We start from the raw sequence: 22,936 nt of genomic DNA, 5'->3' as shown, positions 1-22,936 counted from the left end.
CTGTCCCAGTCTGTACAGTGACTAGGGGATGGGTGGCGCACACATGCATACCTTGTGTGTGTGGGTGGGTGGGTGGGTGGGTTCAGGGAGCCAGCCGGTGACTGGGACAGATATGGATGGCCTGAGGAAAGCGGTGGGGAGATTTCATTTATGACTCCAATAAAGGGATTTATAAGTCCCTATAAAATACAAGTGAGCCATCACTAATGTGGGGTAATTCTGGAAGGGACAGGCGGGGGTGGGTGTGTGTGTGTTTCGGTGTGCTGTGTGCTTGGTTCTGTGTGTGAGTGTGTGAGTATGTGAGGGAGCATATGACCATTCTTATAGGTTGTGTGTGTTGTTTTGAATTACAATTAATCCAGTGTTATTGTCTTCATGTGTGGTGTTAATGGTAGTTGGTGTGAGCCAAGGGTCACAGTCTATTCTGTAATAACCCTGAGTGTCTCTGTCTCTGCTCCCTAACAGGGTGTCCCCACTGTAAGAACGCTGTCCCTCACTTCACCACGGCAGCAGATCTCTTTAAAGAGGACCGCAAGGTGAGCCTCCCTCCAGCCCTCTCCTGACTAGGGCTGTTGCGGTGACCGTATTACCGCCACACACTGGCAGTCACAAGTCATGAAGGCAGTCAAATTCCACGTGACCGTTTAGTCACGCTAATTAGGCTTCTCCAAGCTCTGGTGCTGCTGCTGGTCATTAGTAGCCTACCATACTTGCTAACTGCCTGGTACTCAGCACTCTATTGTCCCTCTAATCACTCTGACATCAATGCAAATGTTATCGAAAATCTAATCTAACGCTTCATGAGAGCCCATGAGCTCATGTTACGCAACATTTCTATAGGCTATGCAATTGCGCAAGAAAACAGAGTGATGGCCTCTACTAAAAAGAGGAGGATCCCATCAGCTTTCTATAGGCTAGGCCTACTATATTTATTTCTCAACTTTCCTAATATTAAGCACATTGCTTATATTTACAACAGGAGTATAGACTACCTGGCTGGCATGAAAATGAACCACGGGAAAAGCGTCCTCCATTCGCTATTTAAGTGCATAGATGACATGTATTTTTCCCCGCTGCCCCTGTTTCGATACAGGTGCATGATAATGGTCCATTCTAAATCCCCCCAAAAATCACACATACACTAACAGTCAATACTTTGGACACACCTACTCATTCAAGGGTTTTTCTTTATTTTTACAATTTTTTACATTGTAAAATAATAGTGTAGATATCAAAACTATGAAATAACACACATGGAATAATGTAGTAACCAAAAAAGTGTTAAACAAATCAAAATATATTTTATATTTGAGATTCTTCAAATAGCCAGCCTTTGCCTTGATGACAGCTTTGCACACTCTTGGCATTCTCTCAACCAGCTTCGTGAGGTAGTCACCTGGAATGCATTTCAATTAACAGGTGTGCCTTGTTAAAAGTTAATTTGTGGAATTTCTTTCCTCCTTAATGCGTTTGAGCCAATCAGTTGTGTTGTGACAAGGTAGGGGGGGTATACAGAAGATGGCCCTATTTGGTAAAAGACCAAGTCCATATTATGGCAAGAACAGCTCAAATAAGCAAAGAGAAACGACAGTCCATCATTACTTTAAGACATGAAGGTCAGTCAATATGGACAATTTCAAGTACTTTGAACGTTTCTTCAAGTGCAGTCACAAAAACCATCAAGCGCTATGATGAAACTGGCTCTCGTGAAGACCGCCACAGGAATGGAAGAGGATAAGTTCATTAGAGTTACCAGCCTCAGAAATTGCAGCCCAAAGAAATGCTTCACAGAGTTCAAGTAACAGACACATCTCAACATCAACTGTTCAGAGGAGACTGTGTGAATCAGGCCTTCATGGTTGAATTGCTGCAAAGAAACCACTACTAAAGGACACCAATAAGAAGAGACTTGCTTGGGCCAAGAAACACGAGCAATGGACATTAGACCGGTGGAAATGTGTCCTTTGGTCTGGAGTCCAAATTGGAGATTTTTGGTTCCAACAGCCGTGTCTTTGTGGTCCTCTGTAGCTCAATTGGTAGAGCTTGTAACGCCAGGGTAGGGGGTTCGATCCCCGGGACCACCCATACGTAAAAATGTATGCACACATGACTGTAAGTCGCTTTGGATAAAAGTGTCTGCTAAATGGCATATTATTATATTATTATTTGTGAGATGCGGTGTGAGTGAACGGATGATCTACGCATGTGTATTTCCCACCGTAAAGCATGGAGGAGGAGGTGTTATGGTGTGGGGGTGCTTTGCTGGTGACACTGTCTGTGATTTATTTAGAATTCAAGGCACACATAACCAGCATGGCTACCACAGCATTCTGCAGTGATATTCCATCCCATCTTTTTTGGGCTTAGTGGGACTATCATTTGTTTTCAACAGGACAATGACCCAACACACCTCCAGGCTGTGTAAGGGCTATTTTACCAAGAAGGAGAGTGATGGAGTGCTGCATCAGATGACCTGGCCTCCACAATCCCCCGACCACAACCAAATTGAGATGGTTTGGGATGAGTTGGACCGCAGAGTGAAGGAAAAGCAGCCAACAAGTGCTCAACATATGTGGGAACTCCTTCAAGACTGTAGGAAAACATTCCAGGTGAAGCTGGTTGAGACAATGCCATGAGTGTGCAAAGCTGTCATCAAGGCAAAGGGTGGCTACTTTGAAGAATCTCATATATAAAATATATTTTGATTTGTTTAACACTTTTTGGTTAATACATGATTCCATGTGTGTTATTTCATAGTTTTGATGTCTTCTATTATTTTACAATATAGAAAATAGTAAAAATAAAGAAAAACCCTTTAATGAGTAGATGTGTCCAAACCTTTGACTGGTACTGTATATTATTTAGTATATGTAAAGACTAGATTAAATCAAGAATAGTCTGATGGGTGACAATATTAGCCTAGCACTTGTGAATTATATATTATCATTTGTGAGTGATGCCCACTATAATAAACACTGCCTTTTTTTTTTGCTACTTTTTCGAACCATAGTCGCACACCTCATGTAGAGCTAGCCCATAGGCCTATATTTGTTTATACATTTAAGCACATTCATCCGCTTTACCAGGGGTGTAGAGCCTAACTGGCATACATAAGTAGCGCGTGTGTTTCAAGTTTGGGGAAGATAATTTTCACCATAAAAATGCACCTTTTATAATAAAAGCATTACATGCATAATTGCATTTGCGGTCACTTTTGTTAATGGTGTTTTCCCGCTAATGGAACAGTTGCGCTTATAGCCTACTGCCATGTGCACATTGCTGCACTTATAATGTGAAGAAATAGCCAAATAGTTTATCAACATATTAAGCTAAACGTTCTGATCTGTTGCATCAGCCACATTGCGTAAAAAAGGTTTTTTGATGCTAGTGGTTGTATTAATTTGGGATCTATCGCATCCCACAACTGTCCCAGACTATGTTTGGAATATTTATTTCTCGCACAGAATAGAATAGGTCAACTTTTGTACTATGAGGGATAGTAGATTAACATAGGCTAGTGCTTTTGCTGTTCATTAGGCCTACTCATCTTGTTGGCTGACGAAAAGTAAATGTGGACAGTTCTTCCAATATCTTCAATATGCACCTCGGAATTGGATAAGGACGTGCGCAGTTGCGTCCCCGATGTGTCTGTCTTCACTTGTAGCCTGTGAGAAAGACCTGATCACGTGATGGAGAGCCATGTGAGTGAGAGGTGCTTCCGAGCGCGGAGCACTCAGGGAGAAGGGCATAACGGCCACTGGCCGCAAAAGGCATGGATTTCTTTAGGGTGCATTACAGCCACACAAAGGGGATGCCGCCGTGAAATTTGAGCCATTATCAAGCTTGTCAAATTGTGAATGAGTGACTGATGAAGTGTGTACAGCCTGCGCAAAAAACAAAGCAGTGCTCATGCCTTTCAAGCGACTTTTTTCAAATCATCATTAGAGTCGCATCATGCAGCCTTACAATGTATTAAAAATCAAAACATAGCCCAATGTTTGTAGAACAACTAAAGTTACATGAATAACTCTCAATTAAGCATATAGGAATACCTATGTCTTCGTTAACCGCTCAACACAGAATAGCCACATGTGCGCACTCCCTCAAATCGTTTGTAGAAAATATCCTTTCTATTTTATTCAGCTTTGTTCAATTGTATTCTTCATACTATAAATGAATGCCACGGAATTCTAAGCAAATGTTGTCTGCTAAATGAACTAGTGTAGCCCACAGCCATTTGGCATAGCCAGATCAGGACCTAACATAAGGACAACTCGGAGTATGCTATTCTGTTCTTCTGAAATAGACTACATTTTCTTCATATCATGCTTCTTTAGACCTGTCTAAAATAAATAATGGATTTATTGTGTATGCTATATTACATGGATTTATTAGACTTTTTAATGTAGATGTTCCAAAGGTCTGCATCAGTGGCTTGTAGGCTATGTGTGGAAGCCAGGAGATGCTAAATGTGTTTATGTTAATTAACGGTCAATTACCGTGAGACTGACAGTTATTTGCTTGACAATCACCGGCGGACGAAATTTCTTGACCGCCACAGCCCTACTCCTGACACACACACTTTCTCTATTTTCTCTCGCTTTTCTTTAATTCTCTCTTCTCTTTCACATTCTTCTTTGTCTCAATGTACCGTTGTTGACCTTCATAAACATTACTACTCTTAGACGCACTCTCTGGCTTGGATACTGTACTCCCTCTCTGCCTCCAGCCTCAGTTAAACTCTGACTCCTTCACCCTCTCAATCCATCTGACAGCCTCCCTCCTTTAAAGTCTAATACATTCTGACTCCCTGACTCAGTCAACTCAGTCACTGTTTCCAGTTGTTAGCAAGACCCTCCCTAACTGTCTGACTCACCTCTGTACACACGCACACACACAGTAACGCCAACTCTCTGAACAACAGGGGAGCGTGCTTGGCTGCACTCACAGTAAGCATTAATCATCATAACACGAGCTGACCACAAAAACAAAGAAGGTAAAGTGTTAAATGACTGAAATCCATCACACGTAATGGTTGCGTCACTCAATCTCACAAAACTCTTTGGTATTTGGCTTGCATATCTTTCATTATTCACATTGTTGGAATGTGGAAATCTCTGATGGTAACATTAGAGACGTTTCCTAAATCACTGATTGAGGTAACTCCTTTTTCTGGACTTCATATTATCAAGCCAAAATTAGTTCTTGTTCAGAATAAGATCTGCACCCTCAGCCCAGAATGTGTCTAAATGGTGAATCTCTCTGCTGTGGATATGCATTGCATTAAACGCACGCCTAGGTCCAATAATTTATATTGTTATTCTAGACGCACGCAAAGCACCATCACCATCTACTAGCTCTTTGTTTATTGCCCAGATCCCAGTCACAGGGTGGGGCCGAAACAAGTCACTCTCTAATGTGTCCACTTCGTCACTGAGACTCTCAATAACAAACGCATAGCAGAGTGGGTGTCTGTAACGCTGCTTGGCTGAAGGATCTCCTATGTGTCAACTCCGAGTAAACAACACTTAGAACAGACTCCGATGTCTGCAGGCGGGGTGTGGTGTAGCAACCTCCATTTTGCTGCCACGATAAGAGTTTAAGGCTGAGTTGGGGGGGAAGGAAGGCTCCTTTCGTTGCCTTCCTTGTAGCCAGGGTTGGGCGGATTACTTGACAAATGTACTAGCCTAATCTAAAACCCTACTAATATATTTAGTATTAAATGCGCATATTCAATATCCTAGGCTACTAGTGATTTAACAGAGAAGGCAAGGATGTTTAGAACGGGATTCTTTTTTCCGAACTGCCCCCCTCTTTCATTCAATTGAGACTGATGACAGAAGCCTGGAGGTTTTTATTCTAGGCGTAAAGATATTTCAACATCATGTCTAGATGATAATAGGCTACACTGATATCTCGTGCTTGGCTGCCAAATGTTTAGGTGTCCACATAATATTTAAATTCAGGAAGTGTGATCATAATCATTATTTTAGCAATTCACGATAGACATCCCTCTTAATGAAAAGGCACCCCCAACCCACTGACGTGAGCTGCTAAACGGCGCACTTGCACTTGAGATGCATTTATGGCTGAGAAAGTAGTGAACTTGCCATTTCCAAAACGTTTTCGATGTAGGCCATTCATATGAAATATGTGCGCTGTACTTTTTTTAAGCATCAATTTGTCAAATCAGTTCTTGTTTTCTTGCTCGAACTGCGAGCAGCACCTGTCAAACTCTATAATGCCTCAGAAAACACAGGGATGTCATTGCACACAAGACTGGTAGGCTATTATCAGAGGACCTTGGAGTTGACCAAAAACTCTAGGTTATTCTGGCTGGAATTGTTACTCTCCCGCCATGTAGAAATTATTGACATGGCAGCACTGATGTCATTTAATAAATGACGATCGAAATAATAAGAAAGTAATTGTGCATATGACTTGATGGTGAGAGCCCAGCAATAGATTGACATGAAAGTCCCTTTAATCATAGGCTATTGTTACTTTGTGTCTCTAAAATCACAATGTTTCCATTTCTATACAGAGTCTTGTTTACCAAGATCTGAGAATTTTCACATGTATATGTACATGAACTGTATAACTGATAAGATTTCTGTAGGCTATATGTACACAATGTTCTGCCCATATGAACATATTTATTTTAGGCCCAAAAGACAGCCTTACATTATTTAATGAAAAGCAGCAAACATACACAACATTGTTTCCCATTCTTTAATAACAGACTCATAAACACAAACACGCAATATGCTACAGCTTGCTTCACAGCTGTTTCCCGCCAAAATATAGGGAAACTCTGTATTGTAGCTTACAGTGCGCTGAGGGCGAGTGCGCTGAGGGCTCTGTATGCAGCGTTGGACCTTCGCTGATACATTTTGCTCGATAAAAAGCAGCGTAAGCATAAAGCGTGGGCCCAGTCAGTGTATTGGCGCTATGCAGGCATGGATGTGGATCACAGTCTATTGGGCTGATTTTCTGCCTTGTTTACCCAAAACAAACACCACCAGTTTAGCTCTGATAAACAACCCAATTACAATTTAACACCACACAGTATTGTATCAAAAAAGGGGGGAGGGGCAATTAAGGGGGAAAAAGTGGGCTATCAATGTGCATGCAGAGGCTTTGTAGCTACAATACAAGCAATGTTTTTCTTCTGATTTAACTGAGTATCAGCAACTATTAAAGAAGGGGCGGGTTGGAAATGCACATTTCACAAAGATCTGTGTTGTAATTGTAATGAGAACACTGTGTATTGAAGCAGTGAAATGTTCTGTGTTTGAGACAGCTCTAATAACCTGCAAGGTGGATTTTCATGTTTTCATCCACTCCCATTAATTGGGAAGACTGTCAGAGAAGCATGTGGAACCTGGCCTGAAGACTTGTGTTAGCTTCACATAATCTTGTGGCACAAAAGACCCGGGCTCGAACCCAGTCAGTCACACATGGCTGCCCTGTGAAAGCCACAATATGAACTGTCTCTTCTAGACCCTGACCCAACTGTCCTCTACCCAGTATCTCTCAATGCTCATTGATGGAGCTCTTGTGTTGTGATTAATGAGGATCAATAACATCATTGGCCACATACCTTTAAAAAACAATCATTTTACGACTTCATTTTCCTCATGTCAATTTACTGCAACTGTGATTGATTGGCCCAGGCTGGGATGAGTATCAGGGTGTTAGCCTGCTCTGCAGGCAGTGATGGTACACTGTGGCCCTGCTGCTGTAAGAGATTCAATATAGGAAAAAGTTACATAGACATTACGCACATCTAGTGTTTTTAAGCAGGTGCTGTATACAAACCCTGGATTGCTGATGCTATGTATTGAACAATGAGAGGATTTGAAGCCACCGGTCGGCCATATTGGCACTCCCCTGAAGGAGCAGTCCTAATGAATGGAATGGAAGGACAAAATTACATGTTTTTAAGTATTTTGGTTGTTGTAGTGGGGACAGTAACATTAGAACTTATAGGAAAATGTTTTTGTATATATACAGCTAGGCTCGTGGTCCTGAAAAGACAGCGACCGTAATATCTGCACACTCCATGTAGGAGAGCGCACTTTTTATTAAACATAGGCATACAGTTGAAGCCGGAAGTTTACATACACTTAGGTTGGAGTCATTAAAACTTGTTTTTCAACCACTCCACAAATTTCTTGTTAACAAACTATAGTTTTGGCAAGTCGGTTAGGACATCTACTTTGTGCTTGACACAAGTAATTTTTCCAACAATTGTTTACAGAGAGATTATTTCACTTATAATTCACTGTATCAGAATTCCAGTGGGTCAGAAGTTTACATATACTAAGTTGACTGTGCCTTTTAAACAGCTTGGAAAATTCCAGAAAATGATGTCATGGCTTTAGAAGCTTCTGATAGCTAATTGACATCATTTGAGTCAATTGGAGGTGTACCTGTGGATGTATTTCAAGGCCTACCTCAAGACTCAGTGCCTCTTTGCTTGACATCATGGGAAAATGAAAATAAATCAGCCAAGACCTCAGAAAACAATGTGTAGACCTCCACAAGTCTGGTTCATCCTTGGGAGCAATTTCCAAACGCCTGAAGGTACCACGTTCATCTGTACAAACAATAGTACGCAAGTATAAACACCATGGGACCACGCAGCCATCATACCGCTCAGGAAGGAGACGCGTTCTGTCTCCTAGAGATGAACGTACTTTGGTGCGAAAAGTGCAAATCAATCCCAGAACAACAGCAAAGGACCTTGTGAAGATGCTGGAGGAAACAGGTACAAAAGTATCTATATCCACAGTAAAATGAGTCCTATATTGACATAACCTGAAAGGCCGCTCAGCAAGGAAGAAGCCACTGCTCCAAAACTGCCATAAAGAAGCCAGACTACGGTTTGCAACTGCACATGGGGACAAAGATCGTACTTTTTGGAGAAATGTCCTCTAGTCTGATGAAACAAAAATAGAACTGTTTGGCCATAATGACCATCGTTATGTTTGGAGGAAAAAGGGGGCTGTTTGAAAGCTGAAGAACACCATCCCAACCGTGAAGCACAAGGGTGGCAGCATCATGCTTTGGGGGTGCTTTGCTGCAGGAGGGACTGGTGCACTTCACAAAATAGATTGCATCATGAGGAAAGAAAATTATGTGGATATAATGAAGCAACATCTCAAGACATCAGTCAGGAAGTTAAAGCTTGGTCGCAAATGGGTCTTCCAAATGGACAATGACCCCAAGCATACTTCCAAAGTTGTGGCAAAATGGCTTAAGGACAACAAAGTCAAGGTATTGGAGTGGCCATCACAAAGCCCTGACCTCCATCTTATTTGTGGGCAGAACTGAAAAAGTGTGTGCGAGCAAGGAGGCCTACAAACCTGACTCAGTTACACCAGCTCTGTCAGGAGGAATGGGCCAAAATTCACCCAACTTATTGTGGGAAGCTTGTGGAATGCTACCCTAAACGTTTGACCCAAGTTAAACAATTTGAAGGCAATGCTACCAAATACTAATTGAGTGTATGTAAACTTCTGACCCACTGGGAATGTGATGAAAGAAATAAAAGCTGAAATAAATCATTCTCACTACTATTTATTTGACATTTCACATTCTTAAAATAAAGTGGTGATCCTAACTGACCTAAAACAGGGAATTTTTACTAGGATTAAATGTCAGGAATTGTGAAAAACTGAGTTTAAATGTATTTGGCTAAGGTGAATGTAAACTTCCACCTTCAACTGTATATAGCACGACCGATAGAAAGACTACAGTCACACACAACAAAATAATAAAAGCATCCCATTCACTCTGACATAATAAGCCAGTAGGCCCCAATAATGACAATACAAAAACACAACCATTTAGCATTTCCAAATTGAAATTCACTACTATTAGCTACTTTCCATTGCAAACATATTTTATCAAGTTCTGCACACAAAGTAACCGGTGATCTAAAGTTTAAATGCAACATTGTTTCACCCAGTCACGGTCTCCCAATATTTGCATAGATGGCTAACAGCAAGCAAGCTGCAATAATAAAACAGTGGCACTCAACAAAAACGTAACTTCTTGTTGAAGTTAATCTTGAAAAGGGCGATGCTAACAAATTAGCAAACACATCTTCCTCAGTCCTCAGTAACACCTGCACACTAGCCTACAATACAAACTATCTTGACCGTGGGTTAAACGAGTGCTCGTGCCATAGGCTCGCGCTCTCATTAGTGATGTTTCTCTAGGCCTTCGAGAAGACAATGTTTTCGAAAAAATGATGCAAAAACGATCCTACCTATTGCAAGTGAAAATGATTGCAACACTTCAAACTGTGAAATTAGTTTAGTCTCAGTGAGACGTCCATCGTTTACATATTCAACATATTGGTCCTCAGGAGACGGATGGTGATTACTTAATGGTGACAAGCACAATGTGCTGCATTGTGTCTTTGGGAGGCTGGCCGCATCCCAAATGGCACCCTATTCCCTGTATAGTGCACCACTTTTTACCAAAAGTAGTGCACTACATAGGGAATAGGTTGCCATTTGGGAAACAGGCTGACATTTGATCCATCCAAAAGGACAAGCGGAGCGGAGGGCGTGCTATGTATCAGAGAGATGGTATTTACGGCTCATTTGTGCTGTGTTCCTTTCTGACTGCTATGCTGCGACAGCCAAGACATAAATCTCTTTTGTTGTTATTAAGTAGGAGTGATTTGTTTTTTCCCACCCACTCCAAATGGTCTAGCTTGATAGGAATGTATTAGTAATTTTTTCTTAAAGGGGAAGTTCAGTTTTTTACAACTTAATGTTAGATGGTTCCTGACCCTGAAAGTAGTTTATGGGCCATAAGAAACTAGTCCACAGCTTTTTTCTTTTAAAGAAGCTAATGGTCTTGTGTGGCCAAATCATGCTTTCTGGTGTAGTAGCCTATTTTGAATGATTTTATTGATTTCTGTATAGACAGGAGTAAGCTAATTAGGCTATATAATTTTAGAAATGTAATTAAATGCACTTTAGTAAAAGCTTAGCTTCCCCTAGCCTTATTGACATGCCGTCTATGCTCCCGTGCATGCGGAAGCCTTTATTACTCCCACATTCTCCCACACACACCGCACGGCCTCCACTCCCTAATAGCCTACAGCTGCTCGCTCTGTGCCCCTCTTGTTCTCTCTCGCTCCCTTTTGGTAATGGCTCCGGGTTTAATAAAATAGTACAAAAAATTGCTTTTCTGCTGCTTCCCTCACTCGGATCTGACCGGTTGTCCTGGACAATATTTATGCATATTGGATCCAGGACTGCCCTGTGTCCATTTCGGAATGGGAGCTCTAACACTCATCACCATTTGTCCTCATCATTCAGATTATTCAAATTCAGCGCTGAGTACCAGGTAGGGCTGGGCGGTATACCGTATTTTACTATATACCGGTATATATTGATGCACGGACCTGTTTGGGTTTTTACTTTACCTTTAACGGTATTTTAATGTTTGATTTGTTAAATGTGATATGCCGTGTGTAACGTCCATTTTTATAGTTTACTCCGCTACTTGAGTCCTCTCTCTCTCTCTCTCTCTCTCTCTCTCTCTCTCTCTCTCTCTCCATGCCACTTTTCACACAGACCTAGACCCGCCCCATGTCACTCAATGAGCGCATTAGTTGTTGCTCAACCACGAGACACTTGCATTCAGTCTGCATGGTCAATGCAGCACATGCAACGATGTTGATGACTACAATGCTGCTTCCACTTTGCTTCTTAATATAAATCCACAACGTTTTATAATTACACTATTAGTTTGTTTCTTACATCTGTAAACAGCTAGTTTGTATTTTCTTAGCCACAACTTGCTATGTCGTGTTAGCCGCTAATGCTAATTGCTAGTTAGTTGGCTGGCTAGGTAGCTAGCTAGCTAATAAATGTACTGAGTCAGAGCAAACGTAGCTATACAGCCTGATTCCAGTGATGGTGTATGCCTAAATCTGCATGTTGTTTGTGCAACAGTATCTTCTAAATCAAAGAGGAATATGCAAAGCATTAATATGTTAGCTACATGATTATAGGGTCCCCTAGGAAACACTGACCAACACTTTGGTTCCTACCCTGTCACAATAACTTCTCCCTGGCATTTTCATTCATTGTCATGTCAAACAACACTGTATTCAAAGTGCCCACTATTATCTTCTAACTATATAATTACAAAAATCATTTTTTTCATGATTCCAACAGTTCACCCAAGTGTTTTGATCTAAATCGCAAGTCAAATTACAACATTTGGTAAAAAATAAAGCCTAGATTTTTTGGCCATATCGTGCAGCCCTACATGGCAGTGTGGAAATGATCTCAAATGAGTGCAGGAAATTGATGAAAATGCTGAACATTTATTTTTGGTTGAAGTTTAATTGAACAGTATAAAACAATCAGAATGGAGAGAGACCAATTTGAAATCACTTAGAATGTATGTGTTGCCGCCCTAGGGTCACGCACTGCAAATGAAGGCACATTGATGCCGAGTTGTTGGTGGTTTTTTACCCAATAAATTACTGGGAGTTTATACATAGTGTGCGACTCTCTTTATTTGTTTTTATAACATAGATAATTTTAGACAAAGCATGTAACGTATACGCCGGGAGTCAGGAAGCAGGTGAAGGAAGTAAGCATTTCACGGTAAGGTTGTACTCCTGAGTGGCGCAGTGGTCTAAGGCACTGCATCGCAGTGCTAACTGTGCCACTAGAGATCCTGGTTCGTATCCAGGCTCTGTCGCAGCCGGCCGCGACCGGGAGACTCATGGGCGGCGCACAATTGGCCCAGCGTCGTCCAGGGTAGGGGAGGGAATGGCCGGCAGGGATGTAGCTCAGTTGATAGAGCATGGCGTTTGCAACGCCAGGGTTGTGGGTTCAATTCCCACGGGGGGCCAGTATAAAAAAAAAAAAAAAAATAAAAAAAAATATGTATTCACTAACTGTAAGTCGCTCTGGATAAGAGCGTCTGCTAAATGACTAAAAATGTAAATGTAAAATGTATTCAGCGCATGTGACAAATACACTTTGATTTGAGAAGGTGAGTTTAATAATGAACCGATGCAGATGAACAACCATGAGACACGTACTGAACGTGAGAGAAAACAATACTACCTAATGACTGATACTACTGAGGGCTAAATAAAGGGAGCGTAATCAGGGTGATGATGAAGTCCAGGTGTGCGTAATGATGGGGAGCAGGTGAGCGCAATGATGGGTTGCCAGGACCGGTGGTTAGTAGACTGGCGACGTCGCGCGCCGGAGGGAGGGAGCTGATGAATACTCTCCCAAGTAATTGAAAAACGTGCCTATCGTGCGTGCAATGATATCAAAGGGAGAAAAAAACAGTGTTTGTTGTTTTAGTTGCAAACAGACGTGGCAGTTTCACCATTAAGGATTCCAGCTTTAAACAGCCACTACAAACTTACACCACAGTTAGCTCAAAATCAATGGGAGGGATAGGGGCAACTGAGCAGGTGAGGAATCATCTAACGTTAAGTTGTAAAATAGTGAACTTCCCCTTAAACCCAGAGCAGAGACAACCTGGCATGCTCAGTTTGGGAATGTGGAGGGAATCAATGTGGACGCAGAGCAGAACCACTCAGTCAGTGCCAAATTAGCCTTGTTGAAAGCATTTACTTGAAATGTCCACTTTCTTGTCGTGAATAACTTTACAGTATTCTGCAACATGCACCCATTTGACCCTAGTAGACCTAAGCTTGTTAATTTTCCAGCGCATATGGCAGATGTTTTTATACAAATGTTAAAACACTTTAGAACAATCAATGTTTTTAACCTCTCATTAAATTAGTTTCAAAGGAATGCAATACACTCCCCAGCATATCCATGAGGTTCTAATGTAGCGGGCCATTTTGGAAGTTAGTTGTGCTTGCTGTTACATAGTGTTTTCTGTGTATGACCATATGTTGAAGCTAAGCTTCTACATGCTTTATACCCCAGATAGCCTATGCTGCCGTGGACTGCACTAAAGGACAGAACCAGGAGCTGTGCAAGCAGGAGAACGTGGAGGGCTACCCCACCTTCAACTATTACAACTATGGCAAGTTCGCAGAAAAATACAACGGAGACCGAGAGGTAAGTGACACAGTGATCTTTAGTCTTAGTGCCCTATTAAAAGAGTGAATGAATGTTCATTTATGCACTGTATCCTTGTTACCGTTGAAGGTCAACTTTCACGATTGATATGCCTTATACTGTATTTACACCATTAACCTCTACAAGGTTATTACATACACTACCAGTCAAAAGTTTGGACACCTACTCATTCAAGGGTTTTTCTTTTTACTATTTTTTACATTGTAGCATAATAGTGAAGATATCAAAACTATGAAATAACACATATGGAATCATGTAGTAACCAAAAAAGTGTTAAACAAATCAAAAAATATATTTTAGATTCTTCAAAGTTGCCACCCTTTGCCTTGATGATAGCGTTGCACACTCTTGGCATTCTTTCAACCAGCTTCATGAGGTAGTCCCCTGGAATGCATTTCAATTAACAGGTGTGCCTTGTTAAAAGTTAATTTGTGGAATTTCTTTCATTCTTAATGCATTTGAGCCAATCAGTTGTGTAGGGGTAGGGGGGGTATACAGAAGATAGCCCTATTTGGTAAAAGACCAAGTCCATATTATGGCAAGAACAGCTCAAATAAGCAAAGAGAAACGACAGTCCATCATTACTTTAAGACATGAAGGTCAGTCAATCCGGAAAGTTTCAAGAACATTGAAAGTTTCTTCAAGTCCAGTCGCAAAAACCATCAAGCGCTATGATGAAACTGGCTCTCATGAGGACCGCCACAGGAAAGGAAGACCCAGAGTTACCTATGCTGCAGAGGATAAGTTCATTAGAGTTAACTGCACCTCAGATTGCAGCCCAAATGAATGCTTCACAGAGTTCAAGTAACAGACACATCTCAACATCAACTGTTCAGAGGGGACTGTGTGAATCAGGCCTTCATGGTCGAATTGCTGCAAAGAAACCACTACTAAAGGACACCAATAAGAAGAAGAGACTTGCTTGGGCCAAGAAACACGAGCAATGGAGATTAGACTGGTGGAAATATGTCCTTTGGTCTGGAGTCCAAATTTGAGATTTTTCGTTCCAACCGCTGTGTCTTTGTGAGACGCAGAGTAGGTGAACGGATGATCTCCACATGTGTGGTTCCCACCGTGAAGCATGGAGGAGGAGGTGTGGTGGTGCTTTGCTGGTGACACTGTCGGTGATTTATTTAGAATTCAAGGCACACTTAACCAGCATGGCTACCACAGCATTCTGCAGCGATACACCATCCCATCTGGTTTGTGCTTAGTGGGACTGTCATTTGTTTTTCAACAGGACAATGAACCAAAACACACCTCCAGGCTGTGTAAGGGCTATTTTACCAAGAAGGAGAGTGATGGAGTGCTGCATCAGATGACCTGGCCTCCACAATCACCCGACCTCAACCCAATTGAGATGGTTTGGGATGAGTTGGACCGCAGAGTGAAGGAAAAGCAGCCAACAAGTGCTCAGCATATGTGGGAACTCATTCAAGACTGTTGGAAAAGCATTCCTCATAAAGCTGGTTGAGAGAATGCAAAGCTGTCATCAAGGCAAAGGGTGGCTACTTTGAAGAATCTGAAATATATATTTTGATTTGTTTTAACACTTTTTTTGGTTACTACATGATTCCATATGTGTTATTTCATAGTTTTGATTTCTTCACTATTATTCTACAATGTAGAAAATAGTAAAAATAAAGAGAAACCCTTGAATGAGTAGGTGTGTCCAAACTTTTGACTGGTACTATATTTATCACAGGCCTCTTCTCTCTTCCTCTCCCTAGGAGGCGGGGTTTATAGGTTTCATGCGCAGCCTGCGGGGGCGGGACCAGGGCAAGAGGAAAGAGGAGCTTTAAGGCAGGGCGTGGCTAGGGGGAGGAGCCTGTCGCTGCACTGTGACCGTGGTAGGGGCCTCTTAGCACTGACATCACGTGATGTCATCATGACGTGAAATCACGGGGCGGAGACTTGAGAACCGTTGCGTTTCAGGGGAGAGGCTATACGGACACGCCTGGTACCCAAATTGATTACATGTCGCGCAGCTGAGAGTCGAGTGGAGACGAATGGATTCGGTTCAGTCAGTCGTCCTGATGAGCCCTTCCCAGCTAGCTAGTTCATGCTGGCTAGCTGGCAACAACAGCAGCATGGCGCTAGATTTTAAGCTGGCAGGCAGGCAGACACTGGAATCATTTCTGAGTGACAGTGAGGGCTTTGCATAGGCGCTTTGTTCAGTTTTTATGGGACTGTTTTTAACCGGTTCCCATGCTTTTAAAATAACGGTTCTGTTCCGGAACAGTATAGATCACTTTCGTTCTCGGTTCTGTTCCTCAAAATATTTCGTCCTTTTCAGGTTTTCGGATCTGTTCCCTGAACCGGTTCTAACCCCTGATTTGGTAGTAACCATCTGGATGTCACCGTGATACAGTCTACTGCTAAATGGGGAGTGTTTGCGCTGCAAGCCGGCAACACAACAACACAAGGCACAGTGTGTACTTCGCTCCCACTTGCTGAGCACCTCTGTCCTGCTGTCATCCTGTTCTGATATCGGCTACACTAAGCACATTTATTGTAGTGATGTTCACAGAAAATGTACAATTACGGCATTGTCTACATTGTTACTCCGATAAAAACAAACAATTACTTTGATAAAAACAGAATGATTCTGAACTGTCCCAAGTTTCAAATTCTCGTTAAAGTTTATAGACACAAGCATAAACTAGCTAGCTGGGGAGGGCTCATTAGTACGACTGACTGAACTGAATCTGTTCGTCCACACTCAACTCTCGTTGCGCGACATACGTCATAAATTGTACATCATACATTTTGGGCAACAGGCGTGTCCATATAGCCTCTCCCAGAACGCAGCTATTTTTTATACCGAGGATCGATCATGTTTGTAATGCCAGTGGAATTACCAACTGTCTGGCCACTTGAGACTTTTTTTCATGAATATTTTGATGGAACGATAAACAACAGAAGAACAAGAAAACAGGAACATTTGGCCCAAATACTGTGACTGCATTTGTGGAAAGCTACACCTTACTGCAGGGATTCCCAAACTCAGTCCTCGGGACTCCAAGGTGTGCACGTTTTGGTTTTTGCCCTAGTACTACACAGCTGATTCAAATAATCAACCAATCATCAAGCTTTGATCAGCTGTGTAGTGTTAGGGCAAAAACCAAAATGTGCACCTCTTGGTCCCGAGGACCGAGTTTGGGAAACACTGCCTTACTGTATCTATGCAATACCGGACCCTCCCTTCCCACTCCTGAGAATATGTGATTGGTGGCCTGTGGTGGTGGGCTAGCTGGGCTGTGGTTGTGTTGCATGTGCCACCTACAGCCAGCTACAGGGATCACGACACTACTGTCCTATCCCCCCTGGTTCGTTGCCCTGAAGAGGAATACTATCTTAATCTAAGCATACAACTGTTTGTTCCAATATTACGGTTTCAATATTTTTGTACCGACCTGTCTATCATGTTAGGTCTTGGTTTGTTTCAGGAGGACACTTCTCTATTAGCTGAAAACTGTGGCCTTAAGTATGTGTACGGAAGTTAATCACTCACCTCTTGAGTCAGACAGATAGTGGTTAATGATACTAAGCCCTAAAACATAGCAAAGCTCTTGTAGTGGTGCGTTAAAGCCTGGTGCTTCCATTCCTCCACGTGTTTCCAAATCAACCATGGGAGAAATAAATCAAATCAGACAGGAACATAAAATGCCAAAAATAAATTATTGCTACTGTACATGCATTTCCAGACATCAATGATTTCCAGAAGCCTCATGTTGTAGTGATATGCCTAGTATTACCTCTTTACAATAGTCCTACATTCCTCTACTGTATTCCATTAAAAACAAAGGCTTTGGAAAAGATATGGTACCAAATATGGTCATTAATGTGCCGTCTCCTATTGAACGTTACTTTTTCCTCCATCCTTAAAATGTTTACAAGAACAAGACACCGTCCCAGTCCCTCCCTTCCACCTTTTGCCTGCGTCGCAGTCAGAACCATTCAACTCAATATCAGTAGACCTGGGATTATGATTAGACTCTAGAACCCTCAAATTCCAATCTGGACCTCAGCCAGTTCCAATGCTTTTTTTCCATTCTTCCCCTCTAGGGACTTATTTAGACCTGGGACAGCAGGTGGGTGCAATTCATTATCAGGTAGAACAGAAAACCAGCAGTAGTCCGGACCTCGTAGGATAAGATTTGAATAACCCTGCTCTAGAAGATCCAGGATCTCAGTTCCATGATCCAAGAGCAGATTGCCTCTGTGTATGACTGTCTCTGTGCCCTGGTCTGGGAAATGTTCTCCCTTCTGTCCCAGCACATCCAACTGGATGACTTCAGATTTCACAATAATAGCGCAGAGATGTGTGAGAAAGTCGATGGAACCCTTAACACCCCCGTCACACACACAGAGCTTGGCACCATCATCGACACTGGAGCCATTACTAGTACCTTTGTGGCAACTTTTTAATGTTGTGTGTTTTCAATTCCCCGGCTTAAGCCGCTATAAATATTTAAAGGCTTATCTGTAGCTGAACTTGTGTTTTATTATTCAGGAGTTTGGTTCCTTTCATTATTGAATAAGGTTCTCAGGGATAGCGAAAACACAATTAAAGGGAACTAGCTTGTTTGCATTGCAGTTGGATGGTTTTAAGCTCTAGAGTTGCCAAATTAAAAGAACTGTTTTACATTTGTCTTGTATGAAAAATAACATTTATAGGTTAAAATGGTCCAGTTTACTTCCTGCCAATTTTTGGCACAGGAAATGTATTAAATAAAACATTTGGTGCGCACACACTCCCTGAGCTTGGCACGATCATCGATACGGAGCCATTACCATTATCTTTGTGGCGACTTTAATGCTGTGTTTTCAATTCCCCAGCTTAAGCCGCTATAAATATTTAAAGGCTTATCTGTAGCTGAACTTGTGTTTTATTATTCTGGAGTTTGGTTCCTTTCATTATTGAATATGGTTCTCAGGGATAGCGAAAACACAATTAAAGGGAACTAGCTTGTTTGCATTGCAGTTGGATGGTTTTGAGCTCTAGAGTTGCAAAATTAAAAGAACTGTTTACATTTGTCTTGTATGAAAAATAAAAGGAATAGATTAAAAGGATCCAGTTTACGTTTCCTGTGCTGAATCATCGCTGGAAGTATTAAATAAAACGTGGTCCAGATCGGGGTTAATGAACTGACTCTAATACATTGTTTGGGATTCTAAATGGGCTACTTCCAAATTAGGTCAGTCTGGAATGGACTGCTGACTGACATAGAACAATATCTCCATTCAATGTTACCATTACATTTCTGCAACATGCAAAACTAACAACATCATCACATAATGTTGGAATAATGCTTTACTGCTGTTTTAGATGTTCCGTTATCTTTCTGTTGGGATCATTTTCTTTGTATACTTTCTCTATTTTGTTTCTTCACTACAGGGCCTCCTCAGTTCTAGCAAATGGTTGAAGACTTTACATAAACCTATCATAAAGACCACCTTTGTCTTATCCCAAAGCCCTTCGTATTGTGTGTAAACTGTCACACCTATGCCAAGAAGTCATTGTTGCGTCTTTGATTTTCTGTGCCCAGCCTTACGTACAGTTTTGCGCCTTCGAATGAGGACCTTGCAAAAATAAAAACTCAAACATTTCCAAGATGTTCTCGATGGTCTTTCTCATTCTCAATGATTTATATTCTTGTCAAAATCTCCTTTAATTTTCATTATAATGCAATAGCTAAGTATTAGTCTACTTATAGATTATTTTAAACTGAGACAATGAACTATGAGTGAAGAATACCATGTAGCATAAAGTCAGAGCCGACGATAGTGAGAGCCAAAGAGCCTGTGATTTTGTTTGTCGAACCTTTGTGTGTTTGTTCAAGTATGTTCAACCTATGTCCTGTGAGATCCTAAATACCGATTGCAGCTGAGCTCTTTTGTTTAGTTACTTACAAACTCAGCCAGAGCATGGGTGTCCTAAGTAGACAACATAACTGGATAAGACCATCACCACCATACAATAAGTAGAAATAGAATAAATAGAGTTTGACCTCCAGAGGTCAGTGACTTGATTGACATAACCGGTGAAAGCTTAGCCTGGGTCCCAGATCTGTATGTTTCCCAAACAACATTTGGCATTACAATTCCACAAGAAGTTGGCAAGACCGCACAAATAGATCTGGGACCCAGACTAGTGAAAGCTGTTTTTAACCCACACATTTGGACCTCTGTCTGGGGTCTGGCCTGGTTCTCCATCATCCAGGATAAAAGACAAATAGACCTGTAGCAGTGCTCAGCAGAACTGACACCCAGGAGTGTATTGTGAGAGATGACTGCAGTCTGGACTGGAGGAGAATGGCGATGTGTCCTTAATAAAAGCCTCCCTCTCGTCAGACCATGAGGTGCCACCGTGTCACCATTTAGAGTTCTTATGTCAAACTTGACTAGAATACTTGGAAACTGGACTAATAACTGAGTCTAAAAACCTAGACTCAGTTTTAACTTTGGTTTATTTAAGACTATGCATGGCTACCTGGATAAAATACTGCTTGTTAGATGCATACAACATACGACTGCAGTAGCTAGGCCAGCTGATTTATGCCTGAGAGAGCATGACTAGATACTCCACTCAATCATACTTTCACTTGGGAGGATTTTGGAGGGAGCGGGCCATTTTCTCCTGGCTGGTCACAATCCTTTGTGTTGAAAGGAGGGTTGCAAAAGGTACAAGGAAATGGAAGTAGAAGATAAGCGATAAGACGGTGTTAATGCAACTCAAGGACTGTCTGGAACGATATTAGGTCTCCTTAACAAAAACAGATTTCCTTCCAGGTAATTGGGTTCTGTCTGAGAGCTGCACTGCAAACAAATGGGTCCCATCTTCTTGACCTCCAACTGTTCTCTATGCATATTCTTGATCTTCCCCGACCTGTACTTTTCATGCAAAGTGTTTACTACTGTCTTGGATTTCTTGTTTTCTTTTCTTTCCTGCATTCTCTCACAACAGTTACACGAGCAGATACATTTGACTCAGAATAAAGACATAATACTGAGAATTAAACCGTACGGTCTAAGGTAAATTGCTTCCAGTATTCAGTAGCTACACTACACAGGGCCTTCAGAAAGTATTCATACCCCTTGACTTATTCCACATTTTGTTGTGTTACAGTCTGAATTCAAAATAGATGTATTTCTCACCCATCTACACACAATACACTATAATGACAAAGTGAAAACATGTTTTTAGAAATGATTATAGCTGTAAGTCCTTCTGGGTAAGGCTTTAAGAGCTGTGCACACCTGGATTGTACAATATTTGTACATTTCTTTTAAAAATTCTTCAACCTCTGTTGTTGATCATTGCTAGATAACCATTTTCAGGTCTTGCCATAGATTTTCAAGGCAATTTAAGTCAACTTTAACTAGGCCACTAGGCAATGTCATCTTGGTAAGCAACTCCAGTGTATATTTGGCCTTGTGTTTTAGGTTATTGTCATGCTGAAAGGTGAATTTGTCTCCTAGTGTCTGTTGCAAAGCAGACTGAACCAGGTTTTCCTCTAGGATTTTGCCTGTTTAGCTCTATTCCATTTTTTTAATCAACAACAAAAACTCCCTAGTCCTTGCTGATGACAAGCATACCCATAACATGATGCAACCACCACCATACTTGAAAATATGAAGAGTGGTACTCAATAATGTGTTGAGTTGGATTTGCCCCGAACATAACTCTTTGTATTCAGGACATAAAGTTAATTTCTTTGCCACATTTGCAGTTTTACTTTAGTGCCTTATTGCAAACAGGATGCATATTTTGGAATATTTTTATTCTGTAGACTTCCTTCTTTTCACTCTGTCAATTAGGTTAGTATCAGTTTTCTCCTATCACAGCCATTAAACTCTGTAACTGATTTAAAGTCACCATAGGGCTCATGATGAAATCCCTGAGCGGTTTCTTTGTAGTGACTAGGTGTATTGATACACCATCCAATAACTTCACCATGCTCAAAGGGATATTCAATGTCTGCTTTTTTATTTTATTTACCAATAGGTTCCCTTTGCGAGGCATTGGAAAACCTCCCTGGTCTTTGAAATGCACTGCTCGACTGAGGGACCTTACAGATAATTGTATGTGTGGGGTACAGAGATGAGGTAGTCATTCAAAAATCATGTTAAACACTATTATTGCACACAGAGTGAGTCCATGCAACTTATTAAGTGACTTGTTAAGCACATTTTTACTCCTGAACTTATTTAGGCTTGCCATGACAAAGGGGTTGAATACTTATTGACTCAAGGTATTTCAGCTTTTCATTTAGAATTCATATGTAAAAATGTTGAAAAACATAATTACACTTTGAAATCATGGGGTATTGTGTGTAGGCCAGTGACATTTTTTTCTCTCCAATTGAAACAATTTTAAATTCAGACTAACACAACAAAATGTGGAAAAAGTCAAAGGGTGTGAATCTTTTCTGAAGGCACTGTACATCATAACACTGAGCTGTTATGTCCAGACTTTATATGATGGATAGAGGTCGTGTTTTTCTCTAGCTGGAGGTAAGCAGGAGGTAAGCTTCTCATATGGTGTTGAGTAAAGCTTAACCATGTATTAGATCGTAGGTAGGTAGTTAGCTGTAGTTAGGTATTGTATTTATTATAGGTTAGTATTGTTGTTATTGTAGGTTTCCGTAGGTAATTGTAGGTTAGTATCGAAGCACGAGGCTAGCTAGCTAGCGGGTAGCTACTGGTATCGATTAGCAACGCTGGAGAGCTGTTTCCAATGTTAATGTAGTCCTAGCCATCGTTTAATTTTTGCTGCGTTATGCGTTACGAAAGGAACTAGACACGGACTTGAA

The 22,936-nt window shown here is 41.3% G+C and overlaps 1 protein-coding gene across 1 annotated transcript in view; it reads left to right on the top strand.

Moving 5' to 3' along the window:
* The window catches only part of LOC311144121 (protein disulfide-isomerase A5-like), a 61,030-nt gene extending 44,721 nt beyond the window's left edge, over positions 1 to 16,309 (top strand). Inside the window, exons 15-17 of the mRNA XM_084180096.1 lie at positions 466 to 536; positions 13,962 to 14,096; positions 15,848 to 16,309. Of these exons, the coding sequence (XP_084036222.1) occupies positions 466 to 536; positions 13,962 to 14,096; positions 15,848 to 15,919 (278 nt within the window). The 3' untranslated portion in view covers positions 15,920 to 16,309. The remainder of the gene's footprint in view (positions 1 to 465; positions 537 to 13,961; positions 14,097 to 15,847) is intronic.
* The last annotated feature ends 6,627 nt before the right edge of the window (positions 16,310 to 22,936 follow it).

This window comes from Coregonus lavaretus, assembly GCF_964263955.1.
Source record: "Coregonus lavaretus genome assembly, chromosome: 16".
Classification (NCBI taxonomy): domain Eukaryota; kingdom Metazoa; phylum Chordata; class Actinopteri; order Salmoniformes; family Salmonidae; genus Coregonus; species Coregonus lavaretus.
The sequence above is the reverse complement of the archived record's forward strand: the minus strand, read 5'-3'. Positions and strand labels throughout refer to the sequence as shown.